Here is a 27,446-nt window from a genome sequence, read left to right on the forward strand (position 1 = left end):
GACTCGCTGCCCCTCAAGGGAAGGTTGTATGCGTGTAAGAGGTGATTTGGGGGTCACGATTTCTCACTGTCTGAAGAACACCCCCCTACCCCACCATCCCTCATTTACCTTAACCCCCCATGTTGTGACACTCCGAGCTGCCTAGTGGGCATGGCAGGTCTCCCCCACTTGGATTTCATTCCAGCCCATTATATGCGTGTAGGTAACCTGACCGCCTCTGCTGGTAGCATGATCTCCAGAGCCTCCTGTTGGTGTGCACTGCCCGTCCCCACAGGGAGTAACAGTATCGGTCCGTTAGGCCTCCCATAAGTGAATGATTAAGCCTGGCTAGTATAGTGCAGTAGTGTTGCGGTTGTATGATGGGGAGTGGGATTGTGGTCTGTCCCCGTGTACATTTGTGCGTGTGTGTTAGATGACAACTGGGGAGGTAGAGTCTCGCGTGGTAGTGGTGATTGCAGCAGTGGCCCCTTGAGGTGCTCTAATGGAAGATGGATGGAGAGGCCAAGAGTTTGTGTAGGAATGCATAGCTGTGTCATTGGAGGAAATGTGTTTCGTGAGACTTGTGGCACCTTTTAAAAGCATACAATGTCCATGTTTATCCCAGACCTGTGTCCCATGAAGACATCATGCTGAGCCCATAATGCCTCTTTTGGCACAAACTTTCTTTTCACTGTCGTCATCTCTTGTGTTGACGGTGTTAAGCAGTGTTATTTCTTTGCAGCTGTGGCATTGGTTTATGCTATGTTTTTCTATGTCCCTGTATTTTGAATAAATATTCAATAAAATGAATAATACTTTAATTACTAATTCTTAATCATACTTAAATGCATATTACATGTTGAACACTCCTGAAGTGTACTGTAGTGCAATGTGTAATATTTACATGTTTATTCAGTTTTCAGTCTTATCACTTCTCTTGTCTCACTTTGTTCTAGCTGAGCTCTTCCACCAGTTGTCCCAGGCTCTTGAGGTGCTAACTGATGCTGCTGCCAAGGTAAGACCACACATGCCTCTCACCCCATCATAAAAATGCTGATTCACGCACACACCGACGCAATTCACCCTGATGTCTGTTTTCAGGCTGCCTATGACAAGATTTGTGCTGCCAAGAAACAAGCAGAAGAAAGAAACCGGAAACTAGATGATAAGAGGAAGAAAATTAAGCTTGGTGAGCTCAAATCATACAACATCTCAATACTGTTGATTTACTGATTTTTTTTTGTAAGTGGGTTGTGTAAAGGGTTATATTTAAACCAACACAACAAAGGCTGAGGTTTTTGAAGTGATGGGGACAGCCGCATGGATTGTCCAGCATGAAATAAAATACGAGCAGCTGTTAGAAAATAATCAAGTTATTCAGCATGGTTTTGTCTGTTTCCTTGTGGAAAAGAGATTCAGTATGAGTAATCATTTGTATGTGTTTGTGTGTGTGTGTGCACGCGCATGTGTTTTGCTATGACAGACTTGGAGGCCAGAGAGCGACAGGCGGAAGCTCAGAGCCAGGAGGAGGTGCAAATCACTAGAACACTTGAGGAAGAGGTAAGAGAATTTATAGAAACCATATGAGAGATGATACTGCACCAAACATTGTCCAGAGAGAAGATTAAAAAATAAAAGTTTCACTATACTTCAGGCCTCAGACGTGCACTGGGAACAAGGTATTCCAATGCATCCAGGAAACTCTGAAGCACACCCAGGTGCTCCTATTCTGCTCTTCGTCAAATGCTTCCCTCTGATTGAGTTGAAATCTTCCAAAAACTTGGGTCGGGAACAAAGACTATATCTGAGAGAGGCTTTTTTCACTGCCATATCTTAATTATCAGTAAACCCATTAGATGATATTGCATGACTTGATGCACTTTGTTCAGAAAGCCAATGATAAATAAAAATGGTGTGCATGCTTCCAATGTGAGTCATGGCATGTGCTTAATGCATGTAAATACGTGGCCATGTGCTTTGGGCGGAGGAGGTAAACCAGTAGGTGGCACTGTTCCATTTTATGTCTCATCTCAACGTGTTGCCTTAACTGATGAAATAAGGTGGTCTGCACACACTCCTCAAATTGTAGACAGAATTACATCAGTGCTTGATGAAGAGTCAAGGTGCACATTTTGCTGTTGCTTACAACCAGTATATCTGTTTGTGCACATTATGGTTTTGTATGTTTCTGTTCCCACCAGATTGCCCGTTTAAGGGAGGAGGGATCCAGGCAGCTTGAGGAGGAACAGAGGCTCATCAGAGAGCAGATCCAGAGGGAAAGAGAAGCACAGCAAGCAGGAGATTACACTCAGAGAAGTATGCCCACTTCCAAGATTTAACCCAGTCCTTCCAGGTTACCAAAACCAGTTTGGTGCTGTCCTGTCCTGCCTGGATAAATCCAGCTCGATCCGATGAAGTCATTTCTTTTTTTTTCAAATTACCCTGAAACCTCAGTTGAGTGAACCCCCCATGTCTCCCAACCATCATAGTGTCAGTCTGACCACAGCAGTCACCAGGCACCCTGTGGTTCACCAAATATTATTCACATTGAAAATAATAACAATAGCTGAATATACATTTGAATTTATGTTTTGCTTTAAAATACTTTGAAGAGGTCTATTTTAGTCTCTGGCAGCAAGACAATTGGCAAGGTAACACAGGAATGCCAAGAACCATGCACACACACACTGTCCATCAAACTTTTAACCTCTCCATAATATTTTTGCATTAAAGCCCTCGTGTCTCCATTCTGGAGTCTTGTAAAATAAGGCTATGGAAGTGTGGGTATATAGGGGAAGTACTGAGTCTTGGACCTTGACGACATCCCTTTTTGTGGCTGGACAATTACTCATGCATAGTCAGCACGTCTTTCGAGTCTCTTCCATTTGCACGCAGTCAGGCCTTCCCAAACCTCCCCTGGATCAGCGCTCTGTCTGTTCCATCTCGAGAGGCACTCACTGGATCATCAGACTGCAGCAAGAGCCATGCATTTACCATTCTGACAGCCAGTATTAAATTGCTGTCCATCTGCACGAGTCCCCTGACTGCTATCTCGAGTGCCATATTTCTTTCTTCAACAAAACAATTGTTTCATTGTCTTTTCACTTCACCATCTCATCATCTCACCCCTCATGTTTTTTTTTCCAGACTCAGGAGTGGAGAGTTTTTCCAAGAGCAGTGTGACCCCCAAATTAAAGGTAAGGTTTTCAGCTACGGGGTTGTCAGTCAGTGGATGAGGTTGGGATGAGTGTTACAGTTCCTGGAGTATAACGCAGGAAGATCAGAAGAAGGGTGGGGGGTCCCGGAATATTCAGCAGGAACTGCTCCATCTGAGTGAAAGTGCAGGCAGGCCCTCAGCTGGGATTCTGATAGAACCTTAGACATTTGTAATTCATTATTTGGAGACCACATACACCGTCTCGCCAGAGCTTTCTTACGCCCATATCTCCAGAGTAGGCCTGGTGTCGTCGGGAGACCTGTAACGACGCCAAGAGAGGGCTTATTATATTAACTCCTGGAAACGGCCGGGCCTGTGCATATTAACGGACGCTGGGGATGTTAGCTAATGTGTTTAGACATTAAATCTGGTTTTAAAATTCAATAGCTGTCCAATGCAGCAGTGTATTCCCTGACGTTTATGTGTTCAGTTAGAAAAACAAACAGCAGCCATAAGACTGACAGTATCACAGGTCATGTTCATGGACATGGGAATGTTACTGCATAGGTCTATCTCAGAGGCTGCCGAGTCTTGACCGCAGTTTATTTTTTAAGATTATATCAAGTGTCAGGTTTTTAATATTGTTGTGAATCAAATGACAGCATCTGAATTTCTTTAAGAAATATATCTAGACTGAACTCAAGAACTATATTTTTTTTTGTTTTCCCTTCAGAGTATCCTGACTTTGATTCAAGTTGACCCTGGTATTAAAAGTTGAACTTGATTTTTATATTTTATATTTATTTAAAGTAGCAAGAGAACACAGTGAGACAGTGTTGTGGGCCAAAACTGACATCACATCATGCAAATACTTTAACATCTTATTGAGAGATTAATGGGTAAGAAGGTTATCAGTGGGTAGAGGAGACTGCTCTTGGAAGAAGAATATACTTTTTCAAACATAATTGTTGGTAAAAGAGGTTGTGTAGATATGGAAATTCCCAGAAATCCTGCTTCTCTGACAGTGAGCAGAATGCTGGAGCTAAATCAACACTTGGTGCTTTGCCATTTATCATACTACTTTAAGCAGTTAGTGTGATGTTGGCTAGGCTCCACTGTGCTTTGTACATGTAGGAGAGGTTGCACAAGATCTCTTTTTGGGAGTACGGGAACTCGCATCAGCATTTAGTGACAGGACTCTAACCAAGGAAAAAAAAAAAGATTCATTATCCTGATGCCTTTTGTGGAGGCTGCTCTTAAGTAGAAAAAAGTTGCACAGTGATTTGTAAAACAATATGCAATATGGCAGGTATCAAGACTTAAGGCACAGAAACAGTGTTATACAAGCAAATAGATTAACCACAGTTCAAGCTAAGACAACACATTCCGCAGGAGGACTGCCTCTGTTCTTTGCCCACAACCGAGCACCTTGGGCATCGACCTGCTTCATATTACCTAGTTATTATTGTGTCTGGTGTTGTGTTTAATTCTGTGGAGCTCCAGTTAAGTAGGTGAGTCACTGTATTCCCTGGTCCAGGGGTCCACGTGTTAAGTTTCACCTTTTCTAACTCGGTATGAATGGAAATTGACTGCAGGTCTCACAGGTGGTGCCAAGGTGATGTTCCAAGAGCTTAACAATGTCTTTCTCCTGTAGCTCCAGTCTTTCCTGATGGTTATGGTAATTTGTGTGTCACTGGGGCCAAGCCTACCTGGCATTCTTTTGTCTCCTCGTCAGCTGAGTTTAATCAATTGTGCTCTAATGATTATACATTATCATGCACGTCTTTATTACTTCAAAGTCTTCATGACTAATACCAACCTCTCCTTTCTGTCTTCTTTCTCTTTTCAGTTGAAGTGGAAGTGTAAAAAGGATGATGAGACAAATGGAGGCTACTCTCAAGACATTCTTTTGAGACTTCTAAAAAAGGTGGAAAACAAATAAGTAGTGTCAGAGTGCCATAAGACTTACTAATAGTTCATACAGCAAAACACTTACTTGCTTTCAGAGCTCTGTTTTTCCACACACATTACATTAAGGTGTCAGTTTGGGTTGAGCAATATTATGAAATATCACTTCAGACTACCGAGGTAGCAATCCCCTTAATATATCTGGCTGTATTAGGACATTACACGCAATGTTGTGAATTAATGAGCTGGACTGCTTTACAGGTTTTTGGATTTACAGGAATTTTGCATCAATGTGATGAAGTACTTAAATATGTGAGGTAATTAATTGACTGTACTAACCAAAAACAGACATTCCCATGTGGATATTTAATCTATGAATTGTTTCTCAATTAAATTTTCAGTTTTCAGTTTCACTGCATCAGGATATATGGTCGTCTAGCTTTTGCAATATAAAATTACATATACTGTATAATGATAGAATTTTATTTCTCTATCCTTGCTGTCCCAAAGCGCAGCTCCACGGTAACAAACCTGCTTGTAGAGTCCGGCCATATTAGAGGTCTGCATGACATCAGCGCTGTAGATCGTTTTATTCTTCCCCCTTAAACAAGGCCCATTAAGTTTTGTTGCAGCGAAAGTGCTGAGGGCAATGTTGTAGTGCCCTTTTAAAGCCATGCACGCCATTGTTTGTGCCCTTCTTACCAGGTGATTAAGCAGTGCCAAGGGAGGCATTAGGAAATGTGCTCTTCTCATGCAACCTAGCACCACTTTATGCTGTGGTCCGTCACGGGGGCTTTTGATGGGGCATAGGTTTGCCTGAAATGAGGATAGGGCGAGTGTCACTGACGTCAAGCCATCCGGAAAAAGGCATTCGAATTTCTTCTCCGCACGCACTCAATCAATATGGTCCCAGGCAGGAGGCCCGCGTCGGAGTGAGGACTGGAAAAAAAAGTGTTGTTCCTTTTTAAATTCTTAAGCAAAGGGAATACATTTTTGGAAAAAAAAATGTTTGAGATGGCAAGCTTCACTGAGTGACAGTTAATGGCTTGGGCAAGTAGAAATAGGCACCGCTGTGTGGGAAAGCAAGCATGGTATGTGTATACTTGTGCATGCGTACGTGTGCGGACTTGTGTACTTTGGCCGCTTAAAATAATACGTCTTCGTTTAAGGGGGGAAAAAAACATGTTAAGATATTTATATTTTATGAAACAGAGGCCTTTTGAGAGTCTCCTTTGTCACTGTTGGCTTGCTCCAGACTGTTCTTAGTAAGCATCAGCATTCCTGGACTTTCCCGTTCCCAGAAAGCTACATTTTCACAGAATGAGACTGTCAGAGGCCACGTCCATCCTACTTTTTGGTCCCAAGCCCCTGCTTTGGGGTGGGGAGAAGTTAATGACAAGACCTTGGTTATAGGTGACACAAACCCAGAGGATTTTAAAAACAAACAAACATTTGCCCTGCTAATGACTGCGTTCAACAGAGATCAAGTTTTTGTCTCCCCCTGCTAAGATATGTTTCTAGCCTTCCTCCTCCTCTCTCTGTCTCTCTTGGACAGAGGTCAGGGAATGGCTGAGATGCTCTTCGACCTGATTCCCCTTTTGGCCAACCTTTCTCTCCCTGTTCTAATTTGTGGCAGGGAACTGGATGAGAGCCACATCTCCTTCCAGCCTCCATGGCAAAAATATTGTTTGGCAAATGTTCGTCCATATACAAGGAGTAGCTAAAGTGATGACATCAAGTATTCCCTCTTTTCTCCCTTGAGATGTCTCAGAGGTCTCACTTTTGTACATGATGTTACTTGAATGTTCTTTTCTGGCTCTGTCCCACACATGCAAACCCTATCATTAGAGATTAGGTTTAATAACCAAACACATATTGAATCCCAGCTCCTTCGTTTTTTTTTTTTTTTTTTTTTTCCAGAAGTCTGTTATATTCACCAGTGTTTTGAGTTTTCTGAGTCTGCATGTGCTTTGTGTTTTCATGGTTATGAGTTGTGCTATGAAAGGAAATACTAATTTGAATGTTATGCATCTCTCTTCTTCCTCTATTTGACTTTTCTTTTATTCTCTCATTTCTTACCTCTAGTATGGGGATGTTTTGAATGTGATTCTGTCAAGTAAGAAGAAAGGAAGTGCTGTGGTCGAATTTGCAACTGTGAGAGCAGCTGTAAGTACCTAACTCTTCCCCAGTCTGTGTCCCTATTGTGTTTGCTTGAAAATGAAAATTTTTTTCAAAGCAGAGATTTGCATAGAGCCACATTTGCTTACCACTCACTTGCCTCGAAGTCTCAGGTCACCCGCTGAGTTTGATTATTACTAAGAATGACACCTGTCATAGACTTCCCGGCCTCAGGATCTGTACTGATGTTTTAGTCGTTCTGTCGTGTTGAGATCTCTGTGCTGATGGAAACCATGGGACGGAAGGACTTGAGCTGCCTCATTGTTCCTCACTGTCTGGATCCTCAGGCCCTTTGTCCTGATGGTGTACTTTTCTGTTGTGGTTTCCTTCCCAAAGCATGTGGTTTCCCTCCAGGGAACACGTCTGCCAGTCTACTAGGACCTGGGTGCAGCGTCTGTGGTCTCTTCCTGCCCATCTCCAAGTTCTAGCTTTGCTTTGGGAGTTGGCCCAGTTATAATCCACCTTTGTCCATATCCACATGTGTTTTTCATATAAATACTATACCAACTGTTCCTGTACAAATACTCAGGTGTAAGATGGATACAAAACATCTTTAATAGATATCAGGAGAGAGTGAATTTTTCTGGCTTTATATAATAAGCGAAATCATCTCAAGATCCACTGACAGATCATTTTGCGTGTTTAGGAGCTGGCAGTGAAGAATGAAAGCGGCCTGAGTGGAAACCCCTTGAAGATTTCGTGGCTTGACGGACAGCCTGAGGTTATTGCTCCAGTATCTCAACCTGGCCAGTTCATGTCTTCACAGGTAAATGCATTGCATTGAAAATGCATTGTTGTAACCCCCCTCAAATAAAGCATGTTGGCCCTATGTTACAAAATCTTCCCATGTACACCACTTCCAACACAAATACTATTGCCTAAACACTGTCCCACAAAGACCACAAAGAGAGGTATGTAAACCTTCTGAGGTTTTATTTTCATATCAGCGGCGTAAATATTGCCCCAGCGCTTGCACTCCCCTCGTCTGGCCTAGAACAATGTGTTTGGTTAAATGGACCTCAGTTTATTTGCTTTGGAGTGGTGAGGCGCTGGCCCGCCACTGGCCCAAAGCCCCTGGTCGGCCGCTCATTAACGGGCCTGACCTGGGAGACCCCAGGAATGCTGCACTTCACATAGCAACCCGGGAGAAGCCGTGTGCAATAATGGTAGTCTGGCACGTGAGACTGGCTAAATGTCTACACTCAGGCAAGTGAGCCTGTGCGTCTTTATTGCTATCGATAATAGAGAAATAAATTTGATTTTTTTAATATCATTTTAATATCTCTGGGAGTTTTTTGAGGGAATGTGGTTGTTTTGAATTTGCAGGATTTACTTTCTGCAGGCCAAACATTTGCTTCACAAAACTAGAATGATTTATTGAGGAAAAACCTCTTAAAAAATTTCCCTCTGATGTCTTGCCTTATGCGATTTGGAGACCACAGTTGTCCATATTGCAATCTTGACATTTTTAATTAGTTTTGTACGCCTGTTATTTTCTCTTTCGCCGCTAGCACGCATGTGCAGACACCAAGGGCACACTGACTCCATTCCTTACAGGGTAATCTCCTTTTAGGTATATCCACTGAGAATATACAAAGTTTTTCTTTTGTGTCATTAGATTAGTATGAAGGAATGTTTTGTTACAGCTGTGGCCATTTTACCTCTCCTATGTTGCGATCTTTATGCAGATCAGTAAACTCTCTTCCCCTACTTATCTGTGTCTCCAGAGCTGCCACTGAACTGGGTTTCACCCCTCAGCCCAGTGCGATGTCTCAGATCCCCTTGTCAGGCCTAGCATGTGAGACTCAGCCTGCACACTGGGACTTGTCACACTAATCTCTTTAAATGTTATTATGGTAACCCGGTTTGCCTCACAGATGTCCAGAGTTGATTGCTTCACCCTTTTTTTTTTGTCCTGCACCCGAGAATGAAAACATTACTACGGCTGGGTAATTTTCGCATTAGCCCTCAGCAAGAAAACGTCTTGCTAAAGAGGCCCTACATGACATATTGGGTGAACCAGTGTGGATATTAGAATTTGAGGAAGAGAGATAGAGGTAATGAGAGGCCAGAGCCTTGGAGGTCCATATCCTCTGACTCTATCTGAAATCTAAAAATCATATCTCTCTTCTGTTGTCTACCCCTTCATCACTCCCTCCACGCCAACCAGCTGCAATCACATAGGATCAGCTTGGGTGAGGACTTGCTTCTTTAACCTCATCAATCCAGGCGTAGTGCTCAGAGTGTCAGGGGTCTCACTACAGGGAGCTCGGAGACGCACATGAATGACTTCAGCCTCAGCTTCGGTTCCAGCTCTGGTGGGCTTAATAAACGAATCTGGGGCCAATGTGAGGGGCCCAATAGAGGGAGGGCCACAGCCCCTTGAAGCCCCTCCCTCAGGATCCAGAGACCGTGTGCATTTAACTATACTGTGATGTGATTTTGACCGCTCTCATAGAGACACTGAGGAAACCTATTGAACTGCTGCCTCTTTTTTTTTTTGTTTTGCTTGTCAAGGATGCAGATAAAAGAGGCCCTACTGCATTTTTCTCACCAAGGATATTAAAAATTTCAAAATAGGGAAGGGTCACATCTTCCACACTGTGTGGAATTGCTCCCCATGCTCCTGACTTAATTTAGACATCTCTTTTGGGAAAGGATCTAGTTTCATCTCCAGACTGCTCTATGTTGTGTCTTTACCCTTTGATATAGTGAGTGAGAGACTGGGAAATGGGAGGCTTCATGAAAGAAGTGCTTAAGCCATTCTCATAAGTGCATGCCTTTCTTTTAGCATTGTAAATCTCAGTGAATCCTGAATGAGTCACAGTGCTTGTTGTTTTATATTAATTGTGGCATGTGTGGTAACAGATGCCGTGTAGGGCTCAGATCCTATACTGTAGAGCTGTAAATAGTTGCTGCATCAAAACAGGATTTTGTGTGTGGCCGATTATATGGATTCCACAGAGTCTGACTAATAATTCATATTTCACTTCCAAGACTGTCTCGACATGGAATCACTATCTAGCCATCTGCTTTCTCCACGTCAGACGTAATGTTTGATGCCATCATTAATCACAGTGCCTTCTTGATTCATGGTTTATTACATAGTTTAGCGCACCGTATTATTTAAAGTGAATCTCTCGTAAAGGGATTTAAATCCACGCCTGCTTCTTCCATCTAGAAGCCAGAGAGTCGTCGCAAGCTTGTCACGACACAAACCAGATGCAGCAGATCAGCTATTCTGGGATTGTTGTTCCAGCCCGCCGGTTTGCCAGTGCTTGAAAAGTGCACTCTCACCTAAAATAGCCCCTGAGTCTGGAAGAGATGCACTGTATGTGGCCATGCTGTTGCCGTATTCAACCCTGGTCTGACCTTCTCTCTGAATGGAGATAACAGACTTCTAGAGGGGAGATCAACATGTTCTGTATTAGACTATGATTAGACCCAAAGGGGGAAATTTTATTATTATTATTTAGTACCTAATATTACTATTGTGTGTCAGCTTTGAATGGATAGAGCTCTGAGAGACAGGCAGTTCAAATATATGAGGATGGAGCTGTTGGTGATATATTGTCTGTATAAGGAACCAAAGAGCTGACCACACAGTTTATAGAAAAGATACACTGGTTTAGGTTAGCTTGATATATATAGACGTGTTTTTGCATTTTCTCATTAGATACAGAATGAATTGTCTGGTATGATGATAGTGTGGTCAAAATTTCGAAATGATTCTGTTACACCCAGAAACACCCAGTTCACCATGCGTGGACTGGCTTGGCCCTTACTGTCTATAGCTTGGTAATATGTTCTGACATGATACAGACAGCATAAACAATATCAGTTTTCACAAAAACCCCTCTTTTGTGTGTGTGTCTGAACCCATGCTGCATATTTCAGTAGCATCAGGTTGTACCAGGAGATGCAATTATAGTCGAAGGACGCATCTCTTATTTGCCAAAACAATATTTTTAGCTTTTTAGTTAGTATCTGACAAAATAAATAACGCATAAGAGCTACTCTGTAGAGAGATGACAGGGTTTCTTGGTATTCTGTATGACAGCGAGTTTAGATTATTGGAGGGAGTGAAGTGGTACCAGATGTGAATGGGATACTTCACAGCTCAGGCCAGTTTGTGCAGCGTAGACAAGATAATTTGTCTTCAATTACAGGCTCTTTCTTCTCACATCAGTCATGTGGCTGAACTCTTGTTGCGCTTAAGTTGATGTGATTCTTCACACCGACGGCTCTTGTGTAGATGACACAGCAGCCAAGGATTGTAGTCAGTAGGGAGGCTTTTATTCAGAAAAAGCAGTAAATGTTAATTTTTGAGTTCTAATTATACAATTTGTTAGAGGTTTTTTTAATTATTCTTTCTGAAGTACATAAAATACTAAAACCTTTTAAAATATTGTTTTTATCCTTATGTAGTTGCTCAATAATTTGCTTGCAAAGTGTCTGTCTTTTTTCTATTTCTTGGGAATAAATGAGGCTTTGATCGTTTGAGGCCATTGTAGCAGACAGGGCAACACTGTCCAATGTAAAGTCTGTGTGACTGAATAGCTCTTTCTCCTGCTTATCGTAAAAAAGGAGCCTGTATAGAACAGTCTGACAAATTGCAGACAAACCCTGGTTAGCCACTGAATGTCACTTCTTTGTCATATATGTGTACTTCAGAGCACTGAATGCCAACAACCCAGCAGCTGTTTCAAAGTCCAGTTTACTACACTATAGTGACTCTACATGAAATCCTGCTTGACGTGCCTGTCTAATTTAGGCTCGTATATCTCTTCACCTTAACATAATACTGCACTGCTTGTAGTGTTAGATAGTCCAAGGCCATAATTTCTCTAGAAACTTGTTAGGTATAAGTGACAGACAAGGCTTATTGCCTCCAAAGTGGCTTCTGATGGTTAAAAAGCCAAATAAATGTCAGTCCATCCGCGTGTGTAAACAATCTCAGACGAGCTCTTAAAATGTTGACACGAGTACTTCTCTCCACAAAACCACCAAACTTGGAATTTGAAAGATATTTTTCTTTACTTCCCCAAAATACAAAACAGTACATTTTTCAATGCAAAAAAAAAGTTTCATAATGTATTATTGTCATAACATGTACAAGAAACAGGGGCAATGATATCCAGTTTAAAATAGGAGATGCCAAAACAGATGTACAATGCAGATGTACCCACAAACATTGCTGTTTCTGTTGGGACATACATAGAATTCTAAATCTATTGCTTGAACCGGGACACTTGTGGTTCGTATATTTTGCAGCATGACCCGTGGGGCACTGAGGAATTTGACTGGTTCTGGGTTTGCCCCACAGCCTTTCCTGGCAACCTCCCACTAAGGCACAGATTGTCCTGATTCTACTCTCCAGACCTGAGGAAAATGGACCTAGATTGTCTGCACAAATCTCTGTTTCACCATACGTGCTTACACCTTTACGTGTGTGTGTTTCTCTTTGCTTGTGCGCCAGTCTATGCGAGATGCAAGCATGTATTTTTCACGTGTCGGGGGTCTGTTTGGTCAGAGGGTAGTGTTTAAAGCCTCATTAGGACTTATGCTGCAGTAATGGATGTCTCTGGTCCTCCTCCCTCGACACCCCCTGCATATGTGGAAGTATCGCATTACCCTTTACCACTTTCCTTCTCGTGCGCCACTCACCAGAGCATCAGACTCTGATTTGCAGCTAAGAAAACAGCTAACTCCTGCTTTTTTTTTTCTTGTTCTGAGGTCTTCGACCTGTGGCCTGGCCTGGTCTGCAGCCCAACTTGCCACCACTGGCTGGCTTTTATTGGAAGCAGAGCTAAGTGTTTGTTTTCACTACATTGTTGGGAATGAGAGATGGGGGGTACCTTGGTCTACCTTTGAGTGGGGCCTCTGGGATGCGTGCGGAGGAAAAATTGCCCTCTGCACACAATAGATTGGCAAGCACGCCAAGAGCCAAGACATCACAGCTCGAGGAACTTGGATTCCAGCCGCAGCTTTTCTTTTCTTAAACACAACACTCTTAAGTCTTAACAGCCGTTTCCAGCGCTGTGCTCTGTGGTTTGGGGGATTGCACTAGCAAAAGAGGGAAGTAAAAGGTGAAAATGTCCAGCTTGGAGTTTGACATCAGAAAGGGTTCAATGATTAACTCAAAGATTGTATCTACCTTTGCAAAGGGTGAATCTAAGGAGAACATTAACTTTGTGTAGTTGTCTTACTTTTTAACAAATGCTGTGGACCACAGGGTCTTATGGACACAATGACTGACTCTCTGACTGTCTGTCTGTCTTTAGAGTAAGATGTTTATCTTAAAAGTTTGCTGGAATCTGATTCACCTAAGTAATGTTTTACTGAAATGATGAAAGAAGAGAGAGTTCTTTATCCTGTCCACTAGCATTTCCAGTGAACTAGTTTACCTCCATTAAAACACAGGTGCTATCAGTTCGCTCCACAGTTTATTTGTCTCTGTTCAGTATTCTTAGATCATAGAAACAGATAACTTCAGGTTTATTTGGACAATAACATCGCTGTAGGATATTGGTTTGTCCACAAAGTCAGAAGTTTGTCCCCTAGAACAAGTTGAGTAGGATCTCTTTTCCATATTCCATTCACATAGTAAAGCCATCCTGTAGTGCTTGGCTGCTACGTCTAATTGTGGAGTTTGTCCATCACCTGCAGAACATCATCCAGGATCGAAGGGCCCAGGTCGAGGCTGAATGAAAAGCCACTGTCCTCGTCCATTTGCTGTCCAGCAGTTTTGTCACAGATTTCTGTGAAGTCTCCATCCTTGTCTGAACTCACGCTCCCCCGACCAAGGCTGTGACTCTGATAATAAGCAGCATTATGCCCCCTTTGGCACCCATCCTCCTTTTCCATTTGTCCTTCTCCATCTTCACTGTCCAGCAGTGGCATAGAGTTACATTTCTTTCTCTTCTGGGAGGTGTTGTGCTTGTGGCCGACAGACCAGTCGGGGCTCTCCGAACCCTCTGTCTCATCCAGGTTCAGACGAGGGGGTTTCGGCGGTGGAGAGCAGGCCATGAAGAGGTTCTGCTCGCTCTGGGAACTTTGTAAGAGCAGGCTGTGGCCCATCTTCAAGAAGGACAGGTCTCCGAAGCTGTCTGTGTGGGCATCGTTGCCAATATGTGTAATGTGGCGGAAATCAGCCAATGGCAGGCTGATCATGTTTACTGACAGCACCTCCCTGCGCTTGGAGTTTCTGCTGGGCCAACGACCAGAGGATGGCTTCCTATACGACGATGTTCTCAGTGGCATCTTGGGAGATTTGATTGAGATAGCCTTAAATGGTTTTTTATCCTTTTTATATATATTGAAAAGTCTTTCTATCCTTTTGTATTTCCTCCTTTGTTCAACAGTGAATCCTTAGGAAGTGCTGAAGCTTAAAAGCATAATGCCATCTGCAACAAAGAAGGAGAAATCGTAGTTTAACAAATGAGTCAGATACCAGATTTACTGTGAAGGTAATTAATTTAACACTGGATTATAAATTAGTATTTTACAGTCCAGGTTTCCCTCTCATCATGCTGGAATATGGAACAGGTCTGTGCTTGTCATGTAATTCAGCACCAGATGCAAGTATTGGACTGCATCAGTCTGCTTGATGTGAATCGGCAGCCGTTGTTTAGAGATTGCACCTGCTCCAGTTGATTTGGGTTTAATGAAATTCAGCATTATTTGGCAGCAGAGGGGTGTTCCAACAATGCTTTGAAGCTTTCATTTCTAAATATTTACTTTTCAAAGCACAGTTTTTTCCCATAAATGCAGGTGTGGTCTGTTGCATATCTTCCAAAGGAAGTCTATTAGCCTGAGATTTCCAGTAATAAAAACGACAAAAATGCAGATTCCCAAATGGTAATTGTTGTCCTGCATCGTCTCTCTTCAGCTTCAGGGAATTGAGGTTTTACTGTTGTTTCTGTCAAAAATGACGATGATAACTTCAATTATGAACACATGTTTATGATTTTCTGAGAAGTACAAATAGCTGGGACGCAGTCAGTTTATTTTGTTGTGGTGTGAGAGTTTTGCAGTGACTCTGAATGTGGAAGTTAATAAAATGAAATATTCTTATTCCATAAATAACATCACACTGTAGCCATTGTATTTCAAAATAAATTATCCATTTTGTAATGTAGTTTGAGGATTTTATATTATTGAAATTTCACTTCCACCAGCAAAACATGACAGGAAACATCTTGGTTAAAATGAAACAGTACAATAATGCTGGAAACGAAAGTCAGACCTCGTCAAAATAAGAAAACCCCTTTTTGTGTTCCGTGACCTGTAATCATTTTATTGAGTAAAACAGTTCATCAGTGCTGGCATGTCGATTAGATAATCTGCTCAGTGTCTGTGATTTTATAGTCTCCCAAACAGCTTTGCCCACATTAGGTCTATGTTCGTGACTTGAAACACGCACTCTGTAAATTTGTAAGTCACTATAGCAAACAGGTTTTGTTGCCTTGTAAAGGTTTTATCGGTACTTTAGTAGCAGCGGGAGATTGGAGAGCGTGGACACAACAGCATTCCTTTCCAAACATGTCAGTTTGGCCAAGGAGGAGTCTTAGGATTTCAGCCATGAGTATCGTGTTCAGGAAATACTTCATGGCCAAGTAAAAATTAAAGAAGCCCATTAAAACAGATTGGCCAAGAAACACTTTTTAAATTATCTTCCTTAATCCTGCCATAAATGATCCATCTTTGAGACAGACGAGAAATCAGCCTGATGAACACTTAAGCAACAAGTTCAAAACAACTGAAGATTTTTCTTTTCATGCAGTCATTTGTCCAGTAGGATAAATAACAATAGATTAGATAAAGAGTCAAAAGTTAATTCTTACCTGTCTTGCTTAGCAAATACAGGATATTTGAATCCCACACATGCACACACGTCTCTGTCAGGAAACTAGGCTGCGTCTACCTGCACACCCTGGCAAACTGTTCCTTGACATGATTGGACTTGTTCAGTTGTTACAGAGAAGCCATGGTTGTACAGCCTTGGGACAGAAAAATGGAATGAGTTCAGTTAAGCATTTCCTCAGTGACACAAGCAAATCAGCTTTCATAGTAAATTGTGGCATTTGACACACTCCACTGTAACCGCAAAGAGGCTTGTTCTTACCTTTGCCCATACTACTGCGTAGATGGGTGTTTTCAGTCACTGGACATTTGATCCTTCTGCTAATCCTTCCCAGTGTAAACTCTCCCTTGCATTGCAGAACCCTCCAGGTGTGTTGCTGGTGAAGTCTTCTTTGCACAGGTGAGGTCAGAGTACAGGAGTGTTAAGGCATCCAGGTGGAGGCTTTGCCTCAGTTTTTTTTTTTCAAGCCTTTCTTAGTGTATATTTGCTGTCATCCGACTTTGGAATGGTTGCCAGCCGTTAGATGATATCATCCTGTTTGCGGCGTGAGTTGGCCTTTTAGTCAGAAGTGATAAAGTAATCCCTGCTGTTTGGTTGGCTGCACCCATTACCTGCAGGAAATGCAGGAGCTTCTGATTTAATTCCTGTGATACTGACAATTGGCAAGCTGTGGGAAACACTGCGATGCACAGATCATTTCCTTAAGAGCTGAATGGTGTGTCTGTGTGTTTGAGAGTTGGGAAGTACAAGAGGAGTTGAGTTTGAATAGGTTAGTGAGTGCACAACAGGTCGTGTTTGTGTCTGGGAGTGTGTGTAGATGTGTGCTTATGTTAAAAAAAAAAAAAAAAAAAAGGAAGTCATAGTCAATGAGCAGACAGTCGCCCCGAGGAGGGGGTTAACTGATCTCTAATCTCCATGTCATTGTCCCTTTGCTCTGCTGCTTTCCTGATTTCCTGCCTGCTGTTCGCTTGTCTAAAGCCTCTGAGTCCACCCCACTCCACAGGCCCTTCTGCCTGACTGGAGTCCTATAGGTTTTCTGTGTAATCAAAGCACATTATCGCACACAGACATGTATGGACAGGAATGCTGGGTTGCACAAGAGAGATAACTTGTTGCATTTCCAATTCTCACGCCTCCAGCATGTTGTCTTTGCCGTTGGAATGCTATACTAAAACAGTAAGGGAAACTGTGTCACAACAGCTCTATGGAATTTGTTTTGTGTTAAAAATGACAGGGTTCTTTCACAGGCGGTAATTGCTGCTACTTATATTGATCATGCCCCTTTGTTGCCTTATGGTTTAGAAATATTCCTTTTTAAACTATTAAATCTTCTACGATCTGTGTCCCTGTGTTTTAAAGAAAGTAAATTAAAATCAGCAACACACTGTCATGCTCTGATATTCCTTCCAAGTCGTATAATGAACACTGTGTTCCAGGAGAAAGGAGGACACGGCTGTGGATCCCTTTGTCCAGAGTCTCAAAGCTTCCCCTTGTTCACTAAACTTAAACATGCAGGGTGTGAAGGAAATGGACAAATCATATCTTCCCCTTCTCCTCCAATCCTTTCAAATTGATCCAATAAACAATAGGCGTGCCGCCTGATCCTCTCTTGTTCTCCCACTCTGCACTCTAGTGCCAGAACAGTCTGCAAGACCAGACACAATTACTCACGCAAATGAAATTATCATAACATTTACTTAAGACTGAAACAGAACATTTCTGAACATCTCTCTTCTGAGAAACCCCCTCCTCCTTCCACCTACGACCACAAAACTTCTTTCATGCTAGAAGACAATCATGGCGAAGAGCTAGTGTTATCTGCGGTATTTGGGAATGACCTCACAAGACCTGCTGTCTGACCGAGGTTGGGCTCACTCTGTTGGTTGTGTTGTCATGCGATGTAGCCTCTGGTACGATGCGTTTAGCCCTCGCTGGATTTCTGTATAAGCCTCTTTTCTAAGGCCTGACCATAGCGGGCAGTGTGGTTTGATGCAGCTATGCCTGGGCCTGAAATCTGGGATGCTGCGTGTTTTTGTTGTTGCAGGATAAAAAGTTTTTCCAGATATTGCTTTGACTGGCGCTAGAAGCCCAAACTGAGGCTTTGGTGGATATTCTTCTGGCCCTTTGTTGTGTGTTTTCCAGCTTCCGCTTTATCGAGGCCCTTAGACAGGCAGCATTTAGACTAGATTTACAGCAAGCACTGTCTCATTCTTTTATATGAAAACACTGTTCAGTGACGACAAACATAGGACATACCGTACTCAGCAAATTCAGCTGAATTACCCAAATTATGAAAAACATGAAACAAGACAATTGGGCAGTCCACTACTCTGTCTGTTACTGTCTCTAGAATTGTTTCCAGTAGCTACTCTTTGTAATATCCTTTCATCAATGCTGGTGAGAACATTTGAGTTAGAATTTGTCATCAACCCCACCACTGTCATCACTGTCTCCAACGTTGTGACTCAATGACGAACTTTTTTGAAGGCGTTCCAACAGAAACTTGGCGGTCTGGCTGTTAAGAAGAAGTGTAGACGCTCAGTTGCATGACCGCCACATGACAGAGTTCTGACACCAGAGAAAAGTCCAGGTGTGATGTTGATGTTGTGAATGAACACCAAGTGCAGACTCATCGAACACAACAGTGTTACAGTAGCCTCTAATCAACACAGTCAGGTCGCATCCGGTTCAACACAGTAAGGAGGAGAATTGGCTTGAGATTTAATGGAGAGATACAACGGGAATTGCTTGCTTCTTTGCCTTCAAGCACAATCCTTTATTGTTAACCATTTACAAATGAGCTGAGGACTTTGCCCTAAAATGTACCTCAGCCAAGAAATAACAGCATCTGTTTAACTCTTAGAGCTTTGAGTTTTTAGAGGAATTCTGGTGGGTTACGGGTGTGAAATACTATATCTGGTCCCAATCTCCTGCCATTCTCAACAGTCAAAGGCAATAATCCACTTCCATAATATATATGTTATATAATGGTAATTTTGTGCTATTACAGAGTCTTGTACTTGTTTTGATCTGTTTGTTGTGCCCACAGACATACAAAATGCCTTTTGTGTTTTCAGCTTTTTTGCAGGATTGAGTATATAATTAAAAAAAAAAAAAGGTACATATATATAACTCATAACATGCAATGTTTTTTCCAGAGAATGTGGGCGGTCAGTGAAAACTGGGAATGTACTGCTGTGTCTGCTGGCACCAAATCATTAGTAATTATTAAATCATGGCTGTGATATTTAGATTACTTTGAAGACTGGATAGTTGAAGTAAACAGCATGCAGCGGGATACATTCCACTGGCTGTTTGTTCTGCACATTAAATATTGTAGATAAGGAACCCTATTAATATGGGAACACGCACAGTCCATATATACATGAGTGAACACACATTTCAGATTTTTGTGTTTGGAACCTTGATTTCATTTTCTGTTTTATTTTTTTTCTCCCCTTCATAATGCCTGAGCTCTTTTTGACATCTCCAAGGTTAAGACTGCATTCTTACCAGTCCCGTGGCCCCATTTGTTTTAATGGGAAATCTTTTGCAATCAGAGGGCTTTTCCCGGAAGGCTGGGATGTGAAAGACATAATTTTGCTTTTACAACGATGCATTGTTGGATATTAAAGAGGCCAAACCCCCACGTCTCCCTATTCTAGGATCCCTGAGCTCATCCATCATAAAGAGAAATGCCAGGGCACTGGGAGTTCAGGTCTTTGCTGCCATTTCTCTTTTCACTGTTTATTTCCTTTGCTTTAACAGTTTCCAAAGGCACCCTCTCCGTCTCCGTCCAACTCCGTCTATTCTGTCCAATACCGTGACCACATACAACCATATGCATACACTTCCATACATATACACACATCTACTTACATGGCACCTCATATCCACTGCTGCCTTTTCTTCCCTTTCACTTTGAGTGTTACTGGCTGAATCTGCAGTCCACATGTGTGTACAGATAACTACTGTTGTGTTATGTACACAGTGTTCATTTTCTTTAGCTGACATGGTTTAAAAATCAACTTTGCATTTTCAGCTCAAGGTTTGTGTTACTGCTGTATAGAATTATTGATACTTGACTATGAAATATATACAGTGTCTGGATACAGCTGGAGTTGTGATTTAGATTTTAAAATGGCAATATTTTTTACCCACAGTAAACATCTTTCCAAGTGTAGTTTCAAGGATGTCTGTAAATCCTGCAGTTTGCGTATTAAATAATCGACCCATATAATTGTGGTTGTCACAATCAATGATCTGTGGATATATTCACTAGGACTACATCTGGACAGTTTTTCTGTTCAGACACATGGCTTCTGCTGTCAAATAAAAGGGGGTCTCGTCCTGGAGTTCCATTGAGAAACCAGATGTTTGCAGGACTTTGCATGTAAAGACTGAAATACAGGAAGTGGATTTGGGCCTTAATCTTTATGTTATGTTTGTTCTTCACTAACAAAAACAGTGTAATAGATCAGACCTTTGGGGGTAGTGAAAGTAACATGACCTTCATATGAACCTATTTAACAGAGAACTTTAAACTGTAGAGAAGTGGCAGATTGGAGTTTTGCTTTATTTCTTTGTAGGTGGCATTGAGATGACAGTGGTAGATCTACAAATCTCATCAATGCAGATGTTTCCATACAGAGCAGGAATGGTCATTGAATGGTTTGAATGGTGTTAATCCCTCCAGCAGAGCTTCGGAGACCTATAAAATTTATACCAAGAACCAGTGAAGCTGTTCAGTATCATTTTTCATTTTGGTGATAGTGATTGTCTCATCTTAAATTGTCTCATTTCCATTGCATATACACACACTTTTTCCTTCACTCATGCTCATAAAGATCCCACACAGACACACATAAAGAAATGGTGTAATGTGCAGCTGATCTGACAAGCTATTCTGGGGGAATGCAGTGGCCACCTGCACTGCAAGTGTGTGTGTGTGTGTGTGTGTGTGTGTTATGTTGCCTGACTCACATCACCGGTGGTATTCATGATGTCATAACTGGCCTGGGGTCAGGCTGGGATATGCTGTTTAGAGGGCCTAGCCATGCGCTGATGTCACAGTGCTAATCCTCAGCTTGTTTGTGTGCATGCGTGCGTATGTGTGTTTTACTACCATCCTACCTCTGCGGTGGCCTTATAGCCTCCTCTCTTGGTTTTGTATGGGGGCCCGTTGTTTGTGTTCTGTGGTTTCCTACTCACTCTGGGCCCCAGTGTTACTGCAGCACACACACACACGCACACGTACACACGAAGTGTTTAGTTACAGAGTGATGCATTGGCTAAACATGTACATTGTAAGTCAACACCCCGGGCAAGGAAACATCCCTCATCCTGAGAAGAAATGCGTCACATTGCCCATAAAGCACCTGTTAATGCTCAGAATTCCCCTACATCATTAGCCTGGTACAGTCCACCCGTGACCACACTGGGTAGAGAATAGGTCAGACCAATTATGAGCATTCAGGTGCACTTCACAGCAGTGGCCAGTAGAGGGCAGGGCAGAGTGGAGATATACTGTATTTGCTGAGGAGGTTGGAGCGGTTTCACCAGCTTGGTTGTGTACTTGCTTGTGTTTTGTTTAATTTGAAGATGCAAGAGTTGTTTATTTACCTAATGTCGTTCGCGTGATATTTCATAGTTACGTGTCAGACAAGGGCTTGAGCTCACATTACTGGAATGATAATAGCAGCTTTCCTCAATCCAGGGGCAGGGGGGAGGGAGATTGTGTGTGTGTGTGTGTGGGGGGGGGGGGTAACTTCCCCTCACCGACCCTCTCTCCTCTATTCTTCCTCTACACTTACCCTCTTTCTCTCAGCACATGGATGCTGGAGTCCCCGTGATCTTTTCCAGATGCCTTAGCTCAGCGAACGCTTTGACAAAAACCTACCTCTCCCCTTCAAATCGCTCTCACTCGCTCGCTCTCAGTCCCTCGTGCACACACTCACTCACTCTCTCCTGCAGCTCACTGTCTTGTTAAAGAGACACTTCCTTGGCCCAGCAGACTTCCTGGATATAATCCTATAAAACAGTGGCTTACTCTGTGGACACATGGGCTCCCTCCCCCCTTCAAAATGACACACAGGTCTGTGTGAGTGTGTGTTTTAAATGTGTGTAAGTATGCATACATAAGCATTAAAATCCCTCTTGTTGTGCCTGGATGTGTATCCTGGCCTGTGTGTGGTATCTGTGACCGCACAAATTGTGGCCTGTGTGTGTGTGTAAGATGTCTGGCCCATGTTCTACCCTGCTTGATTAGCCATTAGCCAGTGGCTGCCCTCTCCGATTCCCCCCACAGTAAGAGAATCTCTCGCCATCCTCGTCCAAGCCCCTCAGAGAAATCGCACACATACACAGTGAGAAGCCAGGCGACTGCCAGGCCTAATCCCAGCCCTCATTTTGGGGTTTAATGACCTCAGGCAGCGGAATTACCCTGTCACAGTCGCTCTTCAGGCCGCTGTCTCATGCATGTTCACCCCGCCGTCATGCTGATGGTAACCGAGATGAGAGCATCTGTCCGAGTCCGCCCCCACTCTGCTCTGCACCCACATGCCCCGGTCGTGAAAACAAACAGACAGTGGACGGTGACAGTGGTGTCATTTGCTCCATGTGGCTCTTGTCTTGATATAAAAAACAGACATGTTTAACTTTTCTGTTACTCCCTGCCTGGTTAATGGCTCATTAAACATTTGCCTTAAATATTGATAAAGGGCCACGCCACTGATTTTATACATCAAAACAATTTACTTGTGGGGAGTTCATCACAGCCTGTGAAAATGGTTAACCCTTACAGAAGATCTTTCCTGTAGCTCAGGAGGAGCTTTTCTCAAGTCTCAAAAAAATAACCCTGATGATGTCAAAGCCTGCCTGTGTTGCATTTAGTGAGCTCAAGGTGCTGGTGGTTGCATTATGTGAAGTGTAGGATCCAGAGGGTTTTGAAGGTTGACCCATACAGGGAACTAAAGGTCAGGAAATCTTGGCCTCTTCTGCATAGATTTTGACTGTTTTAAAAATCTGTCTCTCGTGACTCCCCCAACTTCCTGGAAGTGCAATACTAAATTATTGGAGTATCCTTTCAACATAAGACTGATGCAATGACTGTTAATTTGCTGACATATACACATATATTTTTGTACATTTTGTAGCTTAGCTTCCATTAATGCTTATTTACACTGTTAATCAATCTGTTGAATATTTTCTCAATTAATTGATTGATCATTTGGTCCATAAAATCCCCACCACAGTACTCCCCTAAACTCAAGCCCCTAAACTCTTCAAATTGGTTGTTCTGTCTGACCAATAGTCCAAAACCCAAACTTATTTGATATTTTTGCTTGAAAAGTGTCTTGAATGATTAATCATTTATCAAAGTAGCTGCTGCAGGTTTTCTGAAGCTCAGTTTATCTGTCTGACTCTTATCTCATTTTTAGTGTTTTCCTTTAAGGAAATTTGGACTTACATATTTTTGTTATAGCCCAAACAAAGGCAGAGATTCCACACAGATTGTGGCTAAAGATTATATGTGCTTTCAGATCATCTGCATTTTTGTATTATCATTTTCCATGCCATAATAACCTTACTGAATTTCCTTGTTTAACATTAAAGTCCAGTCTGTCTCTTCTGCAGGCCTCCCTGACAAATGAGCGTGACTACGAGAGCGTGGTGATGATGAGGATGAGGCAGGCTGCTGAGCGACAGAGACTCATAGAAGAAATGCAGAGAGAGGACGAGGAGGAGGCTGCCAGATCGTAGCACAGCAGGAACCCAGCTTGGTACCAGCCTGCAATTATTACATGAACACCTGTTTCAGGCTTTAGTTTCATAAAGCCTCTTAGTAGTTTTTGTATGTAATACACTGTGGTAAAATAAATATTTTTAATAACTAAAAAGAAACATTCATTTTCAAATCTGTGGTTTTAATGGGTTTGTTATGTCTTTCCCTTTATTGAGAATTTAGGATGACTGAGGGAGATACAGAGTAGAGAAGAAGTGAGGGCTCCTGCAGGATTCAGTGTTAAGCTGTGTGGTCCCAGAGGTAGGAGTCCCAACACTGGCTGTGGGGACAGAGTTTATACACTGTGGTGTGTACCCTTGTATTTAGTTCAGAGGGTTGTCCCGTAAATAAACAATTCAAACTATTTCAGATGCCTACAAAATTCAGCATCGTTTTTTAAAGCATTGTTTAGTCTACAGTTTACTTTTACTGTAATTGATAATAACAGAGATAAACAGATATTTCATTAAATTTATCAGTTAATATTTTACCACCATCTTATTAGTTTTTCTAACAGTTGGTGGAACATATAATTTGTGGGCAGAAAATTTCATAAATTGCTAAATGTTTTATTGCAATACTCAATGTATTACAAATATTGTTACCTCTGTAGTATCACTAAGCAATAATACATTTGTTGGTAAGTTATTGTAAGACCTTTAGAGATTTAAGGCATCCAGTGAGTATTTAGTCTTTGTTCACTGTGTTGTAAAAGAGCCAGATGAGATTGGCCGTGCAACACCACGCCTAATCAAAGCGGTATAATGATGTAATTTACATCTGTCAACCATTGTCTGGTTAGCTGTGACAACTCATTACCTCACTGTTGCAGCCAACTGAGTGTAATGTAGAAATCATTCTTTTCTGTTGTCTGCATATTCATTTAGTAACTCTGTGAAATTAGTTTAGAGTTGTGGCATTCCAAACCGCAGAAATCTTTTCTCCCCCATGTTAACCCAGTAATCAGGCCCCGATTGGAACACTAGGTAGGCTTTTATGGGAATTCTTGTGGTCCCATGTGATGAAAAGTGAACATAGTCTGGAGGCCCTCCATTATAGATCTGGTGGTTTAGATGATTGTTCCCTGGGCTTTGTATACACTATATCTAAAGCTCTACTCTACAGACTGAAGAGGCATTTGGACTGCACAGTTTTCAAGGCTGCACAATGCTGTTCACTCAGCAGGCCTTTTGTTCTGAGGTAGATGTGACTTGAATATTTCTAATCTCTAAGCTGCCCTATGCAAGGATAAAAACATCCTCTGGCTGAATTACCCATAGCTGATGACAGTAACTTGTGATAAAGGGTCAGAAGTAAACATGGCTTCATTTTAAGGAGTCACAAGTCAAAAAGGTTGGAATGGATGGAATGGAATGGTTGGATGGAGAAAAGGCCTCAAAGGTAACAAAATATTGTTGTATGTAATGTTTTATAAAGTTTTCTACAACTAAATCTTAAGAGAAACTATAAATAAAGTTAAAAAAAAAAAAAAGATACTTAAGGAATAGTTTGATCTATGGGAAATTCGCCTTTTCACTTTCTTGCTGAGAGTTGGGTCAGATGATTGATAACACTCTCATGTCTGTCCGTTCAATACAAAGCCGGAGCCAGGAGATGGTTAGTTTAACTCTGCTTAGCTTGAATACTGGAAAGTACAAGGTAAAAAAAAATCCATGTACCAGCATTTTTAAAGCTCATTAATTCGCACGTTTTGTCTAGTTTCTTGAATCCAATCAAAAGCTGAAACTATAAAAATGACAAGTTGCGGTTTGACAGCGGGTTGGTTGCCAAACTGTTTCTGGGCAAGGAGGAGATGACTTTGTGGAGTCTCGTTGTCACCGAGATTTTGCCAGGCAACCAGCAGACTCCGGGAAGCCGCTGCTCCTGGCCAAAAAATAGTCTGGCACGTAACCCCCGTGTACAACCGCATCTGGCTTAGGCTTAAAATTTAATGGACAGACATGAAAGTAGTATCAATCTTCCCATCGAACCCTCAGCAAGAAAGCAAATTGCTTTTTTTCATGCAAAAGCAAAGAACTGATGCTTTAATCAGCAACTGAAAAGCTTTGATTGGCGGAGGCCTGAAATAATTTCTGGATGACTTATACCGTGTGTTAACACCAAGCAGTCATATAGCAGGAAGTTAAGATTTTTCAGCAATGATTGTGCTTGTTTTGAGGCAACCTACTTATTGCAGTGTTTCCAGCTTCAATTGAAGATCATGCCACCTGCTTCATAAACTGTCTATATTCTGACCCCAACATATTTTCTCTAAATTAAACTCTTACTCTTTCTTCTAAGCTGTTTCACAATAGGCTTATGTAACAGATACCTACAAGATACTCTGTATTGCTTATTTATACTCTCTGAAGTGACACGCTACCGCTCTGTGACCCACATTTAGTCAAGCCTTAGAGTGCCAGACTGTTGCGGTCACTCTGAGTTTTGTAACAAGGTCCTCTGCCTGTGGAACATCTATTCATCCAAATAGCCTTATTTTCCTGTCCCATGGGGGACTATGGCGTAATGGTGAGTCTGTATTTCTGGGCCTGCATGGCTGCGCTTTCTCTTGTCATTGTGTTATTTAGGATCCACATAGCAGCTTTGCAACATCCAGCCCAGTCATCCATCTCCCTGCCACTCCTGCTCTGCCTTGCCGTGCCTCTGTTACACAATGTCCAGCTGTAGAGTGGAGTGGAGTGTAGAGTGTTGTGGTGGGAGACATCTGCTCCTCTCCTCTTGCAAAATCCCCTCATCACATGGATTGGTTTATGCGTAGCCTTTTTTTCATATCCCGGCAATGTGAAGAAGAAGAAGAAAAAAAAGGCCAGAAACACACAAACTCTGTCCAAATAACAACAGAGGAAATACAATTACAGGAAACACATTCACCACCAACCCTGCCCTGAGCCTGCAGTGGCTTGTGCTGCATGCGAACCAGGCTGGGAAGATGAGCCTGTTGGATGCTCTGTCTTATCAACAACTACAACAGAGCCTTGGAATCTTCATAGTATCCTCTTCCTCTGCCGCTTTCCGTAGATTGTCTGCATCAGATCTGCCATGTCAGTGTACGCAAACAATATCTGGAATCTCCGTGGTCACAGGACTGGGAAGCACCGGCACCTTTTTGATCTTTGGTGCGGAGGTGGAAGCTAAGTCATGTGTGAGGCAGCAGATCTGCTAAGAGTTTGGCTGTGAGCTGGCTGGACTGGCTGAAGTTTCTGGTTTGCGGGTTAGTGATCCGGGCTGGCCCCAGACATGTGCTGGCAGACCTGGGGCTGTAATGAAACCACCCAGCGATTTTTGGCTCTCACAGGCAGACTCCTGCACTCCGTGTGCCTGCAGTGCCAGTGCCTCATGCGCCTCATCTTGGGGGGTGTGCAGCAGCCCTGTAAGGTGCCACAGAGTTGTCAGGGCTCACAATAAGAGCATGTTCAGTATTTCTTAAACATGTGATATTCGTTAAGTGTCTATTTGATGGATTATCAGACAGCCATACATGTGTTCAATTTCGTCTGTGGTAAATCTTAGAAGGATTGCAAATTGTTTTCTTTTGTAAATAAGTACACAAGCAA

At 42.3% G+C, this 27,446-nt stretch overlaps 2 protein-coding genes across 4 annotated transcripts in view; one reads left to right on the top strand and one right to left on the bottom strand.

The window, feature by feature from the left end:
- The window catches only part of dnajc17 (DnaJ (Hsp40) homolog, subfamily C, member 17), a 30,839-nt gene extending 6,604 nt beyond the window's left edge, over window positions 1-24,235 (top strand). The window contains exons 3-12 of one of the 3 annotated variants that reach the window (XM_018690005.2): window positions 936-994; window positions 1,081-1,168; window positions 1,463-1,539; window positions 2,181-2,295; window positions 3,127-3,176; window positions 4,986-5,063; window positions 7,130-7,210; window positions 7,869-7,988; window positions 23,724-23,869; window positions 24,048-24,235. In XM_018690005.2, the coding sequence (XP_018545521.1) occupies window positions 936-994; window positions 1,081-1,168; window positions 1,463-1,539; window positions 2,181-2,295; window positions 3,127-3,176; window positions 4,986-5,063; window positions 7,130-7,210; window positions 7,869-7,988; window positions 23,724-23,849 (794 nt within the window). In that variant the 3' untranslated portion in view covers window positions 23,850-23,869; window positions 24,048-24,235. Of the gene's footprint in view, window positions 1-935; window positions 995-1,080; window positions 1,169-1,462; window positions 1,540-2,180; window positions 2,296-3,126; window positions 3,177-4,985; window positions 5,064-7,129; window positions 7,211-7,868; window positions 7,989-23,723 lie in introns of all 3 variants that reach the window. The other 2 variants (XM_018690006.2, XM_018690007.2) reach the window with 2 other exon arrangements.
- Window positions 11,808-19,193, bottom strand: LOC108892456 (cdc42 effector protein 3). The gene is made up of 3 exons (XM_018690009.2): window positions 16,350-19,193; window positions 16,069-16,224; window positions 11,808-14,628 (listed from the first exon to the last, which is right to left on the bottom strand). The coding sequence occupies exon 3, from the start codon at window positions 14,483-14,485 to the stop codon at window positions 13,862-13,864; it is 624 nt and encodes a 207-aa protein (XP_018545525.1). The 5' UTR covers window positions 14,486-14,628; window positions 16,069-16,224; window positions 16,350-19,193; the 3' UTR covers window positions 11,808-13,861.
- Window positions 24,236-27,446: the final 3,211 nt, after the last annotated feature.

The sequence above is a fragment of the Lates calcarifer genome, linkage group LG19 (assembly GCF_001640805.2).
Source record: "Lates calcarifer isolate ASB-BC8 linkage group LG19, TLL_Latcal_v3, whole genome shotgun sequence".
In the NCBI taxonomy this organism is placed as follows: domain Eukaryota; kingdom Metazoa; phylum Chordata; class Actinopteri; family Centropomidae; genus Lates; species Lates calcarifer.